The sequence below is a fragment of the Myotis yumanensis genome, unplaced genomic scaffold, assembly GCF_028538775.1.
Source record: "Myotis yumanensis isolate MYYU_CA2020_CCGP unplaced genomic scaffold, mMyoYum1.0.hap1 SCAF_2, whole genome shotgun sequence".
NCBI lineage: Eukaryota > Metazoa > Chordata > Mammalia > Chiroptera > Vespertilionidae > Myotis > Myotis yumanensis.
In genome coordinates this window covers 33208343-33227428 of record NW_027223753.1, presented here as the reverse complement: position 1 = coordinate 33227428, position 19086 = coordinate 33208343, and the positions used below count along the sequence as shown (strand labels likewise).

The following is a 19086-nucleotide window of genomic DNA, read 5'->3' as shown; positions in this document are numbered from 1 at the left end:
GGTTGGCAGGGGAGGGCAGTTGGAGGCCATCAGGCTGGCAGGGGAGGACAGTTGGGGGTGATAAGGCTGGCAGTGGAGGGCAGTTGGGAAGTTGGGGGTGATCGGGCCAGCAGGGGAGGGCAGTTGTGGGTGATCAGGCCAGCAGCAGAGGGCGCTGGGTGTAAGATCAGTCCAGCAGGGGAGGGCAGTTGGGTGTAAGATCAGCCCAGCAAGGGAGGGCAGTTGGGAGCAACCAGGTCAGCAGGGGAGGGCATTTGGGGGCCATCAGGCTGCAGGGCAGGGCAGTTGGGGGTGACCAGGCCTACAGGGTATGGCAGTTAGGGGCAATCAGGCTGGCAGGGGAGGGCAGTTGGGGGTGAGGTCAGGCCTGCAGGGGAGGGAAGTTGGGGGCTAGATCAGGACTGCAGAGGAGGACAGTTGGGTGTGAGATCAGGCCAGCAGGGGAGGGCAGTTGGGAGCAACCAGGCTAGCAGGGGAGGGCAGTTGTGGGCAATTGGGACAGCAGGAGAGGGCAGTTAGGGGTCATCAGGTTAGCAGGGGAGCAGTTAGGCATCAATAGGCCGGCAGGGGAGTGGTTAAGGAGCGATCAGGCTGGCAGGCAGAAGTGGTTAGGGCCAATCAGGCAGGCAGGCAAGCAGTTGGGAGCCAGCAGTCCCAGATTATGAGAGGGATGTCCTAGATTGGAGAGGATGCAAGCCAGGCTGAGGGACACCCCCCATGCATGAATTTTGTGCACCAAGCCCCTAGTTTATCTATATTCTCAATATTTTATTAACTACTCTGTTTATGTTATGTCTTAACTGCTTCACAACAGTTCTCTGAATAACTCTTTTTCTTGCAGCCCCTTCAGTTGGGTTGATCAGTCTTCCATTTTTCATGTACCTGAGGGTTTAAAGAAAAAATTTTAATAAACACTGTTACCTTAATATCCTTAAGTGACTGCCATGCTTCATTGATATTCACGACTACTCTATAGATATCTCCATGACTATACTGAAATTTCTCTCATAATATCACAGTTATTGAAGTTATTTGAAATTAGGCCAGAATCATTCTGTCTATCTCCAAATTAATCTGCACACTGAAGAGAGTTTAGATTCTTATGGATCCATTTATATGGTCAGTCATTGTCCTGATTAAATATAAAATTTTCTTAATTACAGTTTATATCTTTGGCAAATATTTGCATTTTGGACTCTGTTCTATCCCATATTCACATAAAATTAATTAATTAATTATTTTATCTCACCTCTACATTTATTTTCTCTGTATTCTGTAAATTAGTCCCATCATCATGATTTTTAATCTTGCAATATAGGAATGAATTAATTTTAAGTCTTGGTTTATGAAATCCAATTAACATTGTTTAATGCCCATGCATTTTAATAATCTTTAACCTGGTAACCTGCATCCAAAATAACAATTGAAGTATTTACAATAATATCTACATACTAGAGGCCTGGTGCACAAAATTCATGCATGCTTGGGTCCCTAGGCCTGGCTGGCAATCAGGGCCAATCAGGGCCAGGCCTATCAGGGCTGGGCCAGAGAGGAGATGACAGTCACTGGGCTGGGTGTAAAAAGAAGATGCTGGAAGCCAACACCACCATCATCGGCACCCTGCCACTGCATGGTTCCCTGCCTCTCCCTCCTCCTCCTTCCCTCACTGCCACGCTGCCACCATGGTGGGTGGGTGGCAGGCCTATCAGGGCCTGCCAGCTGTGGGGAGGGACAGAGAACAGAAGTTTGAGGGAGCTGGCCCTCTGCCCCCTGGGAAAGGGGCTGTGTCTGCTGCCACCCACCCGCAGTTCCTTCCCTGCCTGGCGCCTGGCCATGATCAGGTGATCGGGGCCTGCCAGCCAGCGGGGGAGGGACTAAGGGAGGTTGGCCAGCCAGGGGAGGTTGGCTGTGGGAGTGCATTGACCACCAGGAGGCAGCTCCTGCATTGAGCGTCTGCCCCCTGGTGGTCAGTGTGTGTCATAGCGACCGGTCATTCTGGGCATTCTAGTCTTTCTAATCAGTTAGGCTCTCATATATATAAATATGCTCCTTCTCCATCTCATGTTTTTGCTCACTTCTAGTGAAAGTAAATATTTATTCACACATATAATCAATAAATGTTCTTGAGTGTCTACCAGTGCCAGGAACTTGTCTAGGTTCTTAGAATTCATCAGAAAACAAAAGAGATTTAAAATTCTGGCAATTTGGTATTTACATTTTAATAGAAGAAAAATATAAAACAAACAATAACACCATACAAGTAAAATGCATTGTATATTAGGTTTTACAATATATACATTAAAGAGTAAAAAGTTGAGTGCACCAAATAGTGTAAGCATTAGCAAGGAACATACAAGTTTTATGGAAATTACTAATTGATCACATTATCAACTTTTCTAAACATTTTATTGTGATTATGATGACACATTATAAATATGTATGTATACCATTCTGTATTTATGACAATTAACTGAGGTAATTTTAGATTTCTATTGCCTTTGTTACCCTTCCAGAAGCAAATGTAAATACATTGTGAAGGAAAATAATATTCTTATTTCTACATTCTTTTAATGGTTTTTGTGTAAATTATCGAGCACACAAATAAATATAATCATCCACATGAAAAAATAAGAAAATAAATGAAACAATAGACAATAGCAATAGACCCACAGAATGCAGATAATGGAGTTACATGACATTGATTTTAAAATAACAGAGTTTAATATATTAAAAAAGATAAAAGAGCCCTAGCCACTTTGGCTCAGTGGATTGAGCATCAGCCTGCAGACTGAAGGGTCCCAGGTTCGATTCTGGTCAAGGGCATGTATTGTGGGCACATCCCCAGTGGGGGGTGTGCAGGGGGCAGCTGATCGATGTTTCTCTCTCATCGATGTTTCTAACTATCTCTCTCCCTTCCTTTCTGTAAAAAATCAATAAACTATATTTAAAAATAAAAATAAAAAAGATAAAAGAAAACATTAATATTAGAAATAACCAAATATTCTAAAAGAACTAAATATACAACTACATAGATATTCTAGAAATTTAAAATGTAATATAGTTGAAAAAAAGCAGATTTTGACACTGTTGAAATTAGAATAAATATATTGAACATTATAAGAAAACATGTATGAGGCACCAGATAAAAGGATTTTAAAAATACATAATAAAAACTAAGAAATAAGGTTAATTCAATGAGAAACTTTTAGATGTATTAGAATCATAGAAGGAAACAGTAAAAGCAATATTTAAACTAATACCTAAAAACTTTCTAAAACTGATAAAGTGTTTCAAGCTACAGATGAAAGAATGCTCAAGAAAACTAAACAAAGTAAAACCAAAGAATATTACACCTCTGTGTATCATAGTACAACTGTACCAAAAGCAAGAAATAATCTTTTAGTGAAAAATGGCAAATTACCTATAAAGAAAAAAATACATAGTTTGACACATTACTTTTCATATTTATTTATTAACTTGATTGTGGTGACATTGGTCAAAATGAACATATAGGTTTTAGGTGTGTGTCTCTATGTTACAGATCTGTGTACTGCACCATGTGTCCACCAGTCAAAATCAAATCTCCTCCTGTCACCTTATATTAGGACCCCCTTCTCCCATGACTTCTGAACTGAAGCAATAAAAGCCAAAATAGAATGGAACATTTTGAAAGAAAATAACTGTCAAATAAGGATTTTATTTTAAGCAAAAATATCTTTCAGGAATGAAAATTAAATAAAGATATTTCAGACCCTTAAAAACTAAGATAGTTAATCACCAGCAAACACACAATACATGGGATATTAAAAGTTGTTTTATAACAAATAAAAATTATCTGTTGATAGCTTGGAGATTTATAAATGAATAAATTGTGTCAAAAGAACAAATTAAATCTAAGTAATTTTTGGAAACAAACATACATGGGCATGTGTGTATGTATAGATAGAAAAACATTGATGAAGAAAGGCAGAGTCATATAGAGATAGAAAAACAGAGAGACAAATAAATACATACAAAGAAATAAGTTTTGTTGCAACATAAATATATATGTTAGGAGTGGAGTAAAAGTACTCTAAAATTATTTTGTTATATTTGTAAAGAGAATATAATTAATATTAATATTAACTAATATTAACTTAGAATTTGATCATTCAAAGACAGATATTCCCATTCATCTCCAGAAGAATAGAAAAAAATGTATAACTCTAGGCTAAAAGAGGATAAATCAAATGACAAAATTACCAACAATACAAATGAAATGAGAAAGGAGAGAGAAAAAAATATCACATGAAATAGTATAATTTTAGAGTAAAACAAATATATTATTAAGTAATTATAAATGGACAAAAGCAACAGTTAAAAGAAAAATATTATTAGGCTAAATAAAAAACAAAATAAAACCATATACTATTTATGAGAGAAGTACTGCAAATACAATGTACAGTATAGGCAAATTAAGGGGGTGGAATATATATTACAAAAATCCAACCCAAAACAAGTTGGTATAACTATATTACTGCCAGGAAAAGCTGATGTTAAGAAAAAGTGCATTTCTTGCCGAAACCGGTTTGGCTCAGTGGATAGAGCGTCGGCCTGCGGACTGAAAGGTCCCAGGTTCGATTCCGGTCAAGGGCATGTACCTGGGTTGCGGGCACATCCCCAGTAGGAGATGTGCAGGAGGCAGCTGGTCGATGTTTCTCTCTCATCGATGTTTCTAACTATCTCTCTCTCCCTTCCTCTCTGTAAAAAAATCAATAAAATATATTTAAAAAAAAAAAAAAAAAAAAAAAGAAAAAGTGCATTTCTTAAAAAAAAGAAAATAATTTAAAATGTCCACCATCTGAAAAATAATGTCAATACACAAAAGTTGAAAATGATTAAAAGTCTTATGAGTGAGATGGAATATCTAATAACAGACTAACAATAATGCCAAGAACAGCAATAAGAGCCAGATAGAATACAGATATAATCAGCCTGCTATGTGGGGCAACCAGGCAGGCGGGGGCGGGGGGGGGGGAGTGAGGGGCGACCAGGCCAGCAGAGTGGGCAGTGAGGAGCGACCAGTCTGGAAGGAGGTGCAGTTGGTGGCAACCAGTCCGGCAGAGGGGCAGTGATGGGTGACCAGGCCAGCAGGGGAGGCAGTTGGGGGCAACCAGGTTGGCATGGGGGGCAGTTAGGGGTGACCAGGCTGGTAGAGGGGGGTGAGGGGTGACCAGGCTGGTGGGGGTGGGGCAGTTGGCGGCAACCAGGCTGGCAGGAGGGCAGTTGGGGGTTACCAGGCAGGCAGGCAGAGATGGTTAGGGTGATCAAGCTGGCAGGGGGGCCAGTTAGGAGTGATCAGGCAGACAGGCAGGTGAGCAGATAGAAGCCAGCAGTTCTGGATTGTGAGAGGGATGTCTGACTGCAGGTTTAGGCCCGATTCCAAGACTAAACCTGCAATCGGACACCCCTCGAGGGGTCCCAGATTTGAGAGGATGCAGGCTGGGCTGAGGGGACCCCCCCCTCCTGTGCACGAATTTCATGCACCAGGCTTCTAGTACAGTTATAATCAGTTTGAAGACAAATGTGGGGATTCTAAAGCTAGAAGTACTAATGGAACTAAGATATGAAGAGGGGGAAACACCCAAAAGGCAATCTGGCTTCTGCAAGCATTCTTATCTGGGGGAATTTGCTTAATTTGAAAATGTAGGTGGCTGAGCACAAAGGCTTTTTTCCCAAGAATGGATTACTTGAGGAGTCTCAGAGAATCTGAGATGGAGTTTCAAATACATGGACGTTTTTACCAAAGTATATTTTTTAATATCATGTGACCACATAGATTAAGAGAATAAATACCTACTGAATTTCACCACTGAATTTCAGGGTAGAACTTTTGCCATTCACAGAGTCAAAGAATAGAGTTTATGACCTGAGAGAGGGAAGGGCACAAAGGAACACAACAAGCTCTCAGCTGAAAATTCTAGAAGGCCATGAACCAAAGGTAGATTGAGTTTTACCGTGATGGAACCCAGAGCTTCACTGGAATAAGCTGAGATCATTGATGACTCTGTATCCTATGGGAAAGAAGAGTCCACTTCTCCAGAAGGAACTAACATCATTTGGAGCCTCTATAAAATTTTTACATAAAATATCTATACCAGTCATGGTTTAACCATGGAAACAGGATCAGTTCTTAAAGGGATTTGGCTTATACCATGTGTGGGAGCTGGTTAAGCAATCTCTACAAGGCTCTTGTCTCCATGTTTGATTCTAGAGCTTAAAGTCCACAGGCAGGCAGTTACTAAAGAAAATTCATAAACAGAATCATATGAATGATGCTTGAACCTCATATAGATGGACTGAAACTCATGTACATTCTTATTGCCCTTGCCAATATTGAGGAGAGTGTTTTACAAAATTCAGGGTCCTTTATTATAGAACTACACACACATACACACACAACTCATAGTCCAAAGAAGTTGAAGGAGGATGCAGTAGGAGGTACAGCAATTACAGGCCTTGCTACTTCTTCACACTGATGAGATGAATCAGATCAGAAACAATGTGTGAAAGCTATAAAATGGATGCTGTTTCTCTTTCACACAACACCCCCCAAGAATCTCCCTTGTGACCTACACTAACTGTAAACATAAAAGATAGGGAATTCAGGAAAATACAGTTAATCCTGGCTAAGTCAATGTATTATAAAGTTACCATATGTGCTTAAACCAAACCTACTGAGTAGGAGAAGAGACAGAACAACCTGAACAAAAACCAAGAGAAAACAATTGCCAGTAGAACCAGACCCACAGCTGATTGAGTGTGTGAAATTAGCTGATAGTTTAAAATAACTGTAATTAATTGTTTAAGCACACAGAGGAAGAGACAGATAACTTTATCATGGAAGGAGAATCTGTAAAATGTTAATACTTGAAAATTTTAGGGCAAATTTAATTTCTGAAAAAAACTCTAATGAGTACAGTGGCAATTTATACAGACAGGGACACAGGATTAGTGAACTGAGACACATGTTATAAATATCCAAACAGAAAGAGTACAGAAAGAAAAGCTTAGGAGATAAGAAACACAATAGAAGAATCTAGTATACATGTAACTAGAATCTCACATATAGAAGGAAGAATAGTTTAAAAGAAATATTTGAAAAACTGATGACTATAATTTCTTTAAATTCATGCATTCAAGGAGATTCATGAATCTCAAGCAGGGTAAATACAAATTTAACCATAGCAGAAAAATTATAGCAAGACTATTAAAAACCAAACTAAAACAAACATTTTTAAAGATGTCTGAGATTAAAAGGCACATTGCCCTCAACACAACAGCTGACTTTTCAATCCTATATAATAAAGAAGTAATATGCAGATTGACCATCATGCCCTTACACAAGATGGCTGCCCCCATGTGGTCACAAGATGGGTGCGGCCATGTCATCACAAGATAGCCACCACAAGAGGGCCGGCAGGAGAGGGCAGTTGGGCGCTACCAGGTTGGCAGGGAAGGGCAATTAGGAGTGACTGGAGGGGAGGGAGGGCAGTTGGGGACTACCAGGTTGTCAGGGAGGGCAGTTAGGGGGGGCCAGGCCTACAGCAGAGGGCAGTTGGGGGTGAGCAGGCTAGCAGTGGAGCAGTTAGGCATCAGTCAGGCCAACAGGGGAGTGGTTAGGGGGTGATCAGGCTGGCAGGCAAAAGCAGTTAGCGGCAATCAGGTAGACAGGCAGGTGAGCGGTTGGGAGCTAGTCGTTCTGGATTGTGAGAGGGATGTCCGACTGCCTGTTTAGGCCCGATCCCCAGGAGAATCCCCAGGATCAGCCTACACTGGCAGTCAGACTTCCCCCAAGGGGTCCCAGATTGTAGAGGGTTCGGGCTGGGCTGAGGGACACCCCGCTTCTGTGCATGAATTTCATGCACCAGGCCTCTAGTAGATATATAAAAGCTTGAAAATAATGGAATAACATTCAATACATTGCAAAGAAATAAGTTCCAACTAGGATTTTGCACCAGGTGATGCCTTCTTTAAAAATATATATCCTCCTATCTAATAACAGACAAACATGGTAATTGACCATACCTTCAATATGCGTCCCATTGGCTAATCAGTGCGATATGCAAATTAACCCAACCAAGATGGCGGCCGGCAGCCACACAGCTGAAGCTAGCAGGAGGCTTGCTTGTTCCAGTGATGGAGGAAGCCAAGGTTCCCTGCCTGCCGTGGCCTGGCTCTGAGCTCCGAAAGCAACAAAGTTTCAGTTATAGAAGCTAAACAAACCCCAGATACCTGCTTTCAGCAGGCCATGGCCTCAGAGCTGGAGCAACTAGGAGCCGGCTCTCAGCTCCAATGACAGCAACAAAGTTTCAATTATAGAAGATAAATAAATCCCAGAATAAAAAAAGAAAAAAGAAAAAAAGGAGAGGCTGGAGCTTCAGTGGCCGGCCAGTCTGAAAAAGGCCCTCAGTCCATCAACCAGACTGGCCAGGCACCCCAGTGGGGACCTCGATCCTAAAGGGGGTGTGGCCAGCCTGAAAACAACCATCAGCCCCTCATCCAGGCTGATCAGACACCCCAGTGGGGACCCCCCCCCCCTGCAGGGGGTGTGACCAGCTGCAAACAGCCATCAGCCCCTCACCCAGGCTGGCCAGACACCCAAGCGGGACCCCCACCCTGATCCAGGACACCCTTCAGGGCAAACCAGCAGGCCCCCACCCGTGTACCAGGCCTCTATCCTATATAGTAAAAGGGTAATATGCAAACTGACCATAACAGCAGAAAGACTGGGAATGACTGGTCACTATGACACACATTGACCACCAGGGGACAGACGCTCAATGCAGGAGCTGCCCTCTGGTGGTCAGTGCACTCACACATGGGGGAGCTCTGCTCAGCCACAAGCCAGGCTAATGCCTACCAGTACAGTGGTGGTGGGAGCCTCTCCTGCCTCCTCAGTAGCGCTAAGGATGTCCAACTGCAGCTTAGGTCTGCTCCCTGCTGGCAAGTGGACATCCCCCGAGGGCTGCCAGGCTGCCAGAGGGATGTCTGATTGCCAGCTTAGGCCCAATCCCCCAGGGAGCAGGCCTAAGCCAGCAGGTGGTCATCCCCCGAGGGGTCCCAAACTGTGAGAGGGCACAGGCCAGGCTGAGCAACCCCCCCGCCACACCCCCCCGCCGAGTGCACAAATTTTTGTGCACCGGCCTCTAGTCTATCTATAAATAATAAAGACATAATATGCTAATTAGACCAGACATCCTTCCGGTCAACCTTCCAGATGAAGCTGGGGCTGCAAGGGAAGCCTGGGTTCTGGGTGCCAGAGGGAATTTGGTGCTGATAGCCAGGGAAAGGAAGGCCTACTCTTGCATGAATTTCATGTATCAGGCCTCTACTAGGTTAAATATAAATGATTACATCATAACCTGAAAGAATTTATGTTACCATGTTTAAGGAAATGGTCTCCTTGATCTTGAATCAAATTAAGCATCAACAAGGCTACGACTTTATGACGGTATAGAAAGAAAAGTCCATGACTAGATTTCAGTGAATATTTTTGCTTACACTGTTTCAGAAAGCTATTTTCCCCACATCCTACCATGTGATTCTCCCTCTGAATGGAAACTTCTACCAGGTTTCTTCTAGATTGTATTAAGAGCTTGTTTTGGGTTCTGGACTTTCTCACTCAATTACTATACTAATTCTGAAACTCTTTTATCAATTAAAGCTATCCCCTCACATGACTAGTCAGAATAAGTGTTCTGACTTTATTAGGAATCTCTGTACAAAAATATCCTTTTAGTGCAAAAGTTAAAAAACATGAAAATCACGTATTTTACCATTAATATACACTAAACTCTTATGCTAACAGTCACCTCATGCCTTGCACTGATTTATATCCTAGACATGCTCTAATAAAAATGTAATATATGAGTTCCCAAACTACTAATGAAACTTGGCTGAAGGATGTGGGGAACTGTCTTTTGAGTAAGTTCTCTGCTCAAAAAGTTGTCTGTTTTTTTTCCTCCAAAATTATAAACTTTTACTTGTTTGGAAGCCAAATAATTTAACACTTTACATGGATGCAGACTTTAACACACACTAGAAATACAATTCTAACACTCAGAGTTCTTTGGTCAGAAATCAATCTGACTCAAGATGGTAATGAGTTTACCATTCTTGGAAGTATTTAAGCAAATATTTGACAGCCAAATTAAAGGATAAAATAAATTAAAGAAATTTCTCTCTTCAGCTAGAATACTTGATTTTTGAAGTCCTTATTCTCTGTGTTATTGCTGGACTCGAATGGCGTTCTGTTCTCTTAGCAGTCTTAAAATGATTAAAGCTACTGCTGGGATTTGCCCTACATCTTTCAATATATCTCTGTACAGGGAATGATGTCTAATCCCAGCCATATATTAAGTTTACTAAAGAAAATCACTCAATACTAAACTTTGCCATATATTTCTGTGTCTTGCCTTTCCTCAAAACTGATTCTAACTTCTAAATACCCCATATAAAACTAAAACCAAAGGTCAACAAGAATTTAAAGATATGAGGGCAACCCTACCTCCACAAAATGACCCTTCGATATATATGTATATTTCTTTATTGATTTCAGAGAGGAAGGGAGGAGAGAGAAATAGAAACATCAATGATGAGAGAGAATCATTTGATCGGCTGCCTCCTGCACATCCTCTACTGGGGGTTGAGCCCACAACCCCGGCTTTAGCCCTTGGACAAAGTAGAACCTGGGACCCCTCAGTCCGCAGGCTGAGGCTCTATCCACTGAGCCAAGCCGGCAAGGGCCAACATGTCCTTTTTAACAAACCCTAGATTCCTAATTGTTATATCTCCTTTCTCTTTCTTTCAGGTTCCCAGTTCTCAATGACAAAGGTTTCCATGATGCGTATATTACCAGAAACATTTATAAGCATGTTTACTACAAACATCTTAATTTTATTACCACATTTTTGGATAAAGAAACTTTTCCTAAACAGATAATGTGGGTACTCTGGGGGGATGAGGAGTTGTATCTGTCTTATTTTAAAGTCCTCTGATTTGTTTATCAATGTTATGCGATTCCTTCCCTTAGATAATTACAAATACAGATAAAAACATCAAACTGAGTGGCATTTCAGAGATAGTCTACTTTTATATTCTTTGTTGAATTCTAGGTATCAGCCAGATTCTCACATTGCTTGGGACTACTTTAAATAAAATTTCATTTCTTTAACACCTTATGGTTCATTTGTTCTATGATAAATGTCATTTATGTTAATTAAACAAAATAAAGTATGAAATGCTTATGATGTGACAACATGTTCATATAAAAATAAAATATTCTTTATGGTACATACATGTATAGATATGTATATGTACATATACAATAAATGGGAAGATAATTTAAAACTTATCTTTAACTTTGTTATCTGAATAGAACTGAGAGGAGAAAAAATGAAAATAAGTTTTTGTTTTTTTATCAATGTGTATTATTTGACTTGTATGAGCATTCATTGCATTTTCAATATAATTTTTTTAAACTACTAAAATAGAAATGCACACTTCTATATCTTGCAATATGAAACACTCCTTCCTCCAACAGCACTCACATTCATCAAAATACATCCAAAAGCACTAATAACAACATCAAAAATAAAACACTTAAGAATATTAAATTTAAGAAATAATTGTAATTGTATAGCAGACATAGATGCAATTCTTTGAAATAAAGGAGGAAACTTAACATCAGAGTGGTAATCAAAAGCTAATAATTTGGCAAGAATTAGATGTAGACAGGCATACAAATCTCTCTAAGCAAGAGATATGGGTCTTTACAGTCTTACAAACACAAGAAACTAGGTCTTCAACTATATTAAATACAGTATGGTAATTACCAGAGGGAAGTATATGGTGAGAGAAGAAGATTTGACTTTGGATGGTGGATACACAATGCAATATACAGGTGATGTATCATAGAATTGCATACTTGAAACCTAAATAATTTATTAACCAATGCCACTTCAATAAATGTAATAAAAAAAAGAAAATTCAAATAGTCTTTAATTTTTAAATTTTACATATAGGTATATGGCTTAGAGAAATCCCTAAAAGCTGTACAAAAAGATATAAAATAATTTTCAGCATCACTGCATGCTTTAGCAAAAATAGGAAGTTGAAAAATAGTAAATAAATTATTATATGCTAACCTGACATGAAGTTAAAAAATGGCCCTAAATAAAGTTTATAGTAGATATATCTTCACAACACTATAAAATATATTACCAAGTATCATGTGAATAGATGAGATTCTGGAAAAGGCAGCTGGTACAATATGTGCAAACTTAGACTTAGTGGAGAAATTTAATTTCATTAATATTAAATATTATCATCTTGAAATAGTTTCAAATTGTTTTTTAGATTAATGAGATTGATGTATAGGTAAAATATCTCTGTAATACTTAAATAAATGTTTTATAAGTTGTACTTACACTAATATTTATTTTTAGTTGTTAAAACTTTCAGGTCAGGTAGAAACTAATTAATAGAGTAGTAAAGAATGTAAATTATAAAATTATGGGTAAAATTACAATGTCATGGTGTCCTATTATCATTGTAAAAAATTCAGTATACCAATTAATTTAGGTTTTTAATACTAATTTTAAATAGCAAAATGTCTAATGGCATCTCTAACATAATTCAGTTTGAATGGAATTATTTGAACAAATTGAAGAAAAATATGTACTGAAAAAAATTCAATCTATTTCAAAGAGAACACAAATAATGATAAGCAACAAGAGAGAAAAGTTGAAACAAACAGAAAAATAAACCAAGGTGGCAGAGTAAGTCTAAATATTTTTATAATCACAATAAATTTAAATAGACTAAGCACTCCATTTAAACCTAAAGAGTAGATTTTTAAAAGTTAGCAATATATCATGTATATGAGAGCTAATTAAAACGGAAGCCTAGAGAAGTTTAATTATAAAAATCTAGGGAAAAAAGTAATAACCAAATAATAATTAAATAAAAATTGATATAGTTAGATAATATTAAGTAACACATTAAACAAAATACAAGAAATAAAGAACTGCAATACCTAATGATGACATCTCATTCTTTCAAAGCATAAATGAAACACTAATAAACAGTGAGCATATAATGTAATTTAAACTCCAAAACTTTAAATAACAACTATTATGCAAGCCACACTCTCTGATAACACTGAAATTTAACTGAATATTTTTTTGGAAATTTAAAAACCATCTTTTAAATAATACAAAAAATTATCTTATATATAAAAACTAGAGGCCTGGTGCACGAATTCATGCACGGGTGGGGTCCATAGGCCTGGCTGGCAATCGGGGCCCATTGGGGTGGCAGGCCAAGGGGAGGAACTGTGAGAGGTTGGCCGGCTTCAGGAGGTTGGCTGTGGGAGCACACTGACCACTAGGGGGCAGCACCTGCATTGAGCATCTGCCCCTTGGTGGACAGTGCGTGTCATAGCAACCGGTTGTTCAGTCTTTCGGTCACTTAGGCTTTTATATATATAGATGACACCTAAAGGGAATCAGAAAATGTCAGATGTGGACTAGCTTATAAACCTAACTATTTCTCACATAATCTCTGTATATATAAAAGCATAATTGCCTGTTACAGCCGAACGACTAGAACAACCAGTCGACCAGTCACTATGATGCACACTGACCACCATGGGGCAGATGCTCAATGCAGGAGCTGCTCCCTGATGGTCAGTGGGCTCCCACTGCCAACCTCCCATGATCCCTCCCCCCTGTGCTGGTCCCTCCCACAGCTGGCCGGCTCTGATCCCCGCCCCCCCAATTGGGACTGGCTGGTCAACCTCCTGAGGTCCCTCCCCCACAGCTGCCAGCCAATGTCATGCAGACCCTCCCCCTGGCCAACAGCCAACCTCCCATGGTCCCTCCCTCCAACATTCTCCCCAGCCAGTAAGCCCCGATCAGCCCTACTCAGAACTGTGTGAGATGGCCCTAATCGGCCCTGATTGCCGGCCAGACCAAGGAACCCCACCCATGCACAAATTCATGCACTGGGCCTCTAGTAATAGATAAATTATATAGCTGAATCAAAATTTACTGGACAACATTTAAAGAAAACTAAGTGATAATGTGTCCTAAAGAGAAAAGACATAAAAAGGATTGGATAAAATGTGATGAATGTTGAATATAGGCAAAGGAGAGCCAACAATGTATAACAGCAGACCCTGAAACCAGAAGAGAACAGAACAAATACTAGAAACTGTAATTCAATAAAAAATTCCTGAAGTAAAAAAGGACAGTTGGTGACATTAATTGATCAAGCATATTATAGATAGAACACAGATCCAAAACAACCAAATGCAAGACATATTCTATTAAAATTACTAGACATTATAGTAAAAGAAAAAAATTCTCTGGAGACCTAGGTAAAAAGAAAATGCTTTAAGGTTGCTAGCACATTGGTGATATTAGGAAGTATCCCTGATCAATCACAAAACTGCCAAATGATTTACATATCAATTAAAAAGAGAGAATAATAAAAAAAAGAGAAATGATACCTCACATATAATGAAAAGAAAATCATATTTTGATTGGATTTTTCAATAACAATTGATGTTGTTATAATAACCTGTTATCTATTTATATGAAAACCCTGGGTGTAACGTCACAACCTAGGCTTGACCAACTGGAAGGAAGTCAGTCCTGCAGGGGTCATCTTAGAAACTGCTGCACCCTCCCAGAGCTGTTTCCCACGAGTGTGGTGAGGTTTCAGGCAGGAACCCACCCTCAGAGCGTGGCCACACTGAGTCCTGGGTCCTCTTAGAAACTGCTGCACCCTCCCAGAGCTGTTTCCCACGAGTGTGGTGAGGTTTCAGGCAGGAACCCACCCTCAGAGCGTGGCCACACTGAGTCCTGGGTCCTCTTAGAAACAGCTGCGCCCTCCCTGAGCTGTTTTTATTAAGGGCGAGGTTTGAGGCAGCAACCGGCCCTCAGAGCGTGGAGGCATATCTTTATAAAGTTTTAATACATTATATTAGAGGTCATGGTAGTACCGTTTTACCCACAGCGTCTACTGGAATTGCTGAAAATTTACTTCTCGGTGGAAGAACTTTTCATTCCCAATATAAATTACCCATTCCACTAAATGAAACTTCAATTTCTAGACTTGATATAAACAGTGAAGTTGCTAAAACTATTAAAAAGGCCCAACTTCTCATTATTGATGAATGCACCATGGCATCCAGTCATGCTATAAACGCCATAGACAGATTACTAAGGGAAATTTGAATGTTGTATTTGGTGGGAAAGTTCTCACTCTTGGAGGGGATTTTTGACTTCTCAGTATTGTACCGCATGCTATGCAATCAGCCATAGTACAAACGAATTTAAAGTACTGCAGTTTTTGGGGATGTTTCAGAAAGTTATCTCTTACAACAAAATCAGAGGATTCTGCTTATAGTGACTGGTTAGTAAAACTTGGAGATGGCAAACTTGATAGCAGTTTTCATTTAGGAATGGATATCATTGAAATCCCCTGTGAAATGATTTGTAATGGACCTATATTGAAGCTACCTTTGGAAATACTATATCTATAGATAATATTAAAAATATATCTAAACGTGCAATTCTTTGTCCAAAAAATGATCATGTTCAAAAATTAAATGAAGAAATTTTGGATATACTCGATGGAGATTTTCACACATATTTGAGTGATGATTCCATTGATTCCACAGATAATGCTGAAAAGGAAAATTTTGCCATCAAATTTCTTAATAGTATTACTCCTTTGGGAATGCCGTGTCATAAATTAAAATTGATTATTCCCAAAAAAGTAATGCAATCATCATGCTATTGAGAAATCTTAATAGTAAATAGGGTCTTTGTAATGGTATCAGATTTATTATCAAAAGATTACAACCTAACATTATTGAAGCTGAAGTATTAACAGGATCTGCAGAGGGAGAGGTTGTTCTGATTCCAAGAAGTGATTTGTCCCCATCTGACACTGGCCTCCCATTTAAATTGATTCAATGACAGTGTCCCATGATGCCAGCATTTGAGATGACTATTAATAAATCACAAGGACAAACTCTAGACAGAGTAGGCATATTCCTACCTGAACCTGTTTTTGCACATTGTCAGTTATACATTGCTTTATCTCGAGTTTGAAGAGCATGTGACATTACAGTTAAAGTTCTAAATACTTCAGCACAAGGGAAATCAGTCAAGCACTCTGAAAATGTTTTCACTCTTATTGTGGTGTACAGGGAGATAATAGAATAAGTTTAATCACTTTATCAGTCATTGTTTGCATCACTATTGTTTTTATATTATGTTTTTGTTGTTTTTATATCATGCCTCTCTTGTTGTTATATCCTTTTGTTACTGTTTATTTATTAGTAAATTTCTATATTATTTTCATATACATTTTACTAATTTCCTTTCATCTCTCACACTTCTATTATAGAGAAAGGGCAAATAGCAATATTAAAATATTTCCACTTATTAATTCTCTTTTAATGTGAATGAATTTCGTGCACTGGGCTACTAGTCCTATATAATAAAACCCTAATATACAAATCGACCAACCCGTGGAATGACAGGTGGAACGACTGGTCGCTATGACATGCACTGACCACCAGGGGGCAGCTCCTGTATTAAGCATCTGCCCCCCAAGAGGGAGGTGACTGGTGGCAGTGACTGGGGTTTGGGGCCAGCTGGTGGGAAGCACCAGACTGCCAGCCCAGGCAGGTGCCAGTAGGGGCCCACCAATCATCCTGCCCACCAGTTGCCCCACAGATGGCCCTGATCTCCTGCCAGGCCTAGGGACCCTACCCTATCTATATATTGGCAACAGTCTCTTAGATTCAAAAAGTAAAACCTGGTAAGGCTTCTCTAACTATGAAAAAACAGGATGACGCAGCAATGACATGCATGGACTCTGGCTTGCACATTTTGTGGTGAGCTCTGATTCTGACACTTATAACTGTGACAAAGCCAATTACTTAACTTCTCTCTGCTTCAGTTTTTCCACCCATTAGATGGGAAAATGGTACTACTGCCTCAGAAGCATCATGTTATGTACTACTTTTTATAATCAGGGCGAAAAAATGTAGCTTCCCATACTAGTACAACAGCAAGATGCCTTTCACCTGTATGAAAAGTAAGGTTACTGGTGCATGCAGCATCCTGGATTGCGAGAGGGATGTCTGTGGGAAACTGTTTATTGCCTTCACTATCTGATATGCGTAGACAGAGAACCCCCAGAAGGCTGGGTGCCTTTGAAGCCCTAGCAAAGGTTGGAGTTAGGAGCCACCTCTGTTTGTCCAGACAGTGGTAGCTGAAACTACTCCCCCATTTATTATTACGTAAATCCTTGCTGATGGGCTAGTCTGTCTGTTGCCATGGGTCCCCTGCCTAAGGGCTATGCTATGGGTGCATCCCAGATCAATAAAAGCTTGGTGAGGCCTGAGCACTGGAGGAAGTCCTTCCCCTTGAGTTGGACTTACTCGCCTGGTCCCCCAATATTTCCAAATTATCTCTTGTCTTTTCATATTCATTTGTGTGCGGCTCTGCTTCCAGTTCCTGAACCTTGACCCACGCGGGACGTGGAAAGGAAACACCCAACAGATGTCCAACTGCTGATTTAGGCCTGACATCCCCCAAGGCATCCCAGATTGCGATAGGATGCAGACCAGGCTAAGGGACACTCCCCACTGCCTGCATGAATTTTGTGCACCAGGCCTCTAGTTATTTAATAGGAAAGGAGTAAAGGAAAGACTAGACAGTACAGGCATGCCATTCATATAGCTTTGCTAGTTTAACACTCTCCAAATCTATTCACTGCTGATCAATGGGGAAAGGGACTGAACAAAGGCAGATTAGATGCATGCCCAATAAAGTATGAGTGATGTGGGAAAGTGCTTTTCTGTCATTCACACCTGGGAATAATTAATTGGCCAGAATAGGCACTGCCACTGCAAAGGTGAGAAACTTGAATATTTAAAGTCCTGGACAAAGGACCATGCTCTCTTAGCTCTTGACCCTCTTGGGACTCCTATTTCAAGGGGTGCACTCCCCTGCATTCACCCATGTGGCTCATGGCCATGTAGGACCCATATAATGGACTAGTGGACTTTAATTAGTCTGAATACGGAACTGGACCCAGCCACAATATTGAACATAAGCTCTGGATGCTGGCTTTCCTTTTGGCTCTACTGGAACCCCAGCTGCACCATTTTTAGAAGTGGACAAAGGGTCATGGGACTTTATAACTGGAACAATGTAATTACACCCAAATAAAGTCTCCAGTGGGAACCTCTGAAAATGCTTATTTCAGTGGTACCCCAAGAACCGCACTGCTACTGTGTCTGGGAAATCTGGCCCACAAATTTCTTCAATAGCACAATGACTATGACAGAAAAAAATGACATATATCAAAACATTTGGGGTATCTGAGGAATGTAAATAGAATTGAAGGTTTTACAAACAGAAGTAAGAACTTTTGACTATAAAAGGAAGGTAAAAATATATTAAGATACAATAACCTAGAGAATTTTTTTTTTCTGGAGCCCTTCCTGGGGAATCCACCAAAGAATAAGCTTGAGAAAACCAGAAATACTAAAAAAGCTGTCATATAAGGGCTGGTAATGGTCATTAATGTAGTAGTTATTTTAGAATTAAAATTAAATTAAGGCTAAGCACATGAAAGATGTTTAATATTATTAGTCCTTAAAGAAATGCAAATTAAAACAACAATGAGATACCAGATGTGAGCACTAGAATGGCTAAAAAAATGCAAAGACTGGCAAAACAAGTGTTGACATGAAGGTATAGCAAGGTAAACTCTCATACACTATTGGTGGGATTGCAAACCACTTTGTAAAACAAGTTTTTATTTTATAAATGTTAAATATACAAATACACACCTACCATATGACACAACAATTCTATTTTTAGATAACCATTTTCCACCCCCTAGAAAAGCATATGTTCATACGAAGACTTGTACACAGAGGTTCATAGAAGCTCTATGTTTAATAGCAAAAACTGGAAATAACCTAAATGTTCATCAATAGTTGGATTAATA

General features: G+C 39.6%; 1 protein-coding gene across 2 annotated transcripts in view; it reads left to right on the top strand.

The window, feature by feature from the left end:
- The window catches only part of LOC139001790 (selection and upkeep of intraepithelial T-cells protein 1-like), a 77389-nt gene extending 66021 nt beyond the window's left edge, over positions 1-11368 (top strand). For both annotated transcript variants that reach the window (XM_070403328.1, XM_070403329.1), the window contains one exon: positions 10853-11368. In XM_070403328.1, the coding sequence (XP_070259429.1) occupies positions 10853-10983 (131 nt within the window). In that variant the 3' untranslated portion in view covers positions 10984-11368. The remainder of the gene's footprint in view (positions 1-10852) is intronic.
- The last annotated feature ends 7718 nt before the right edge of the window (positions 11369-19086 follow it).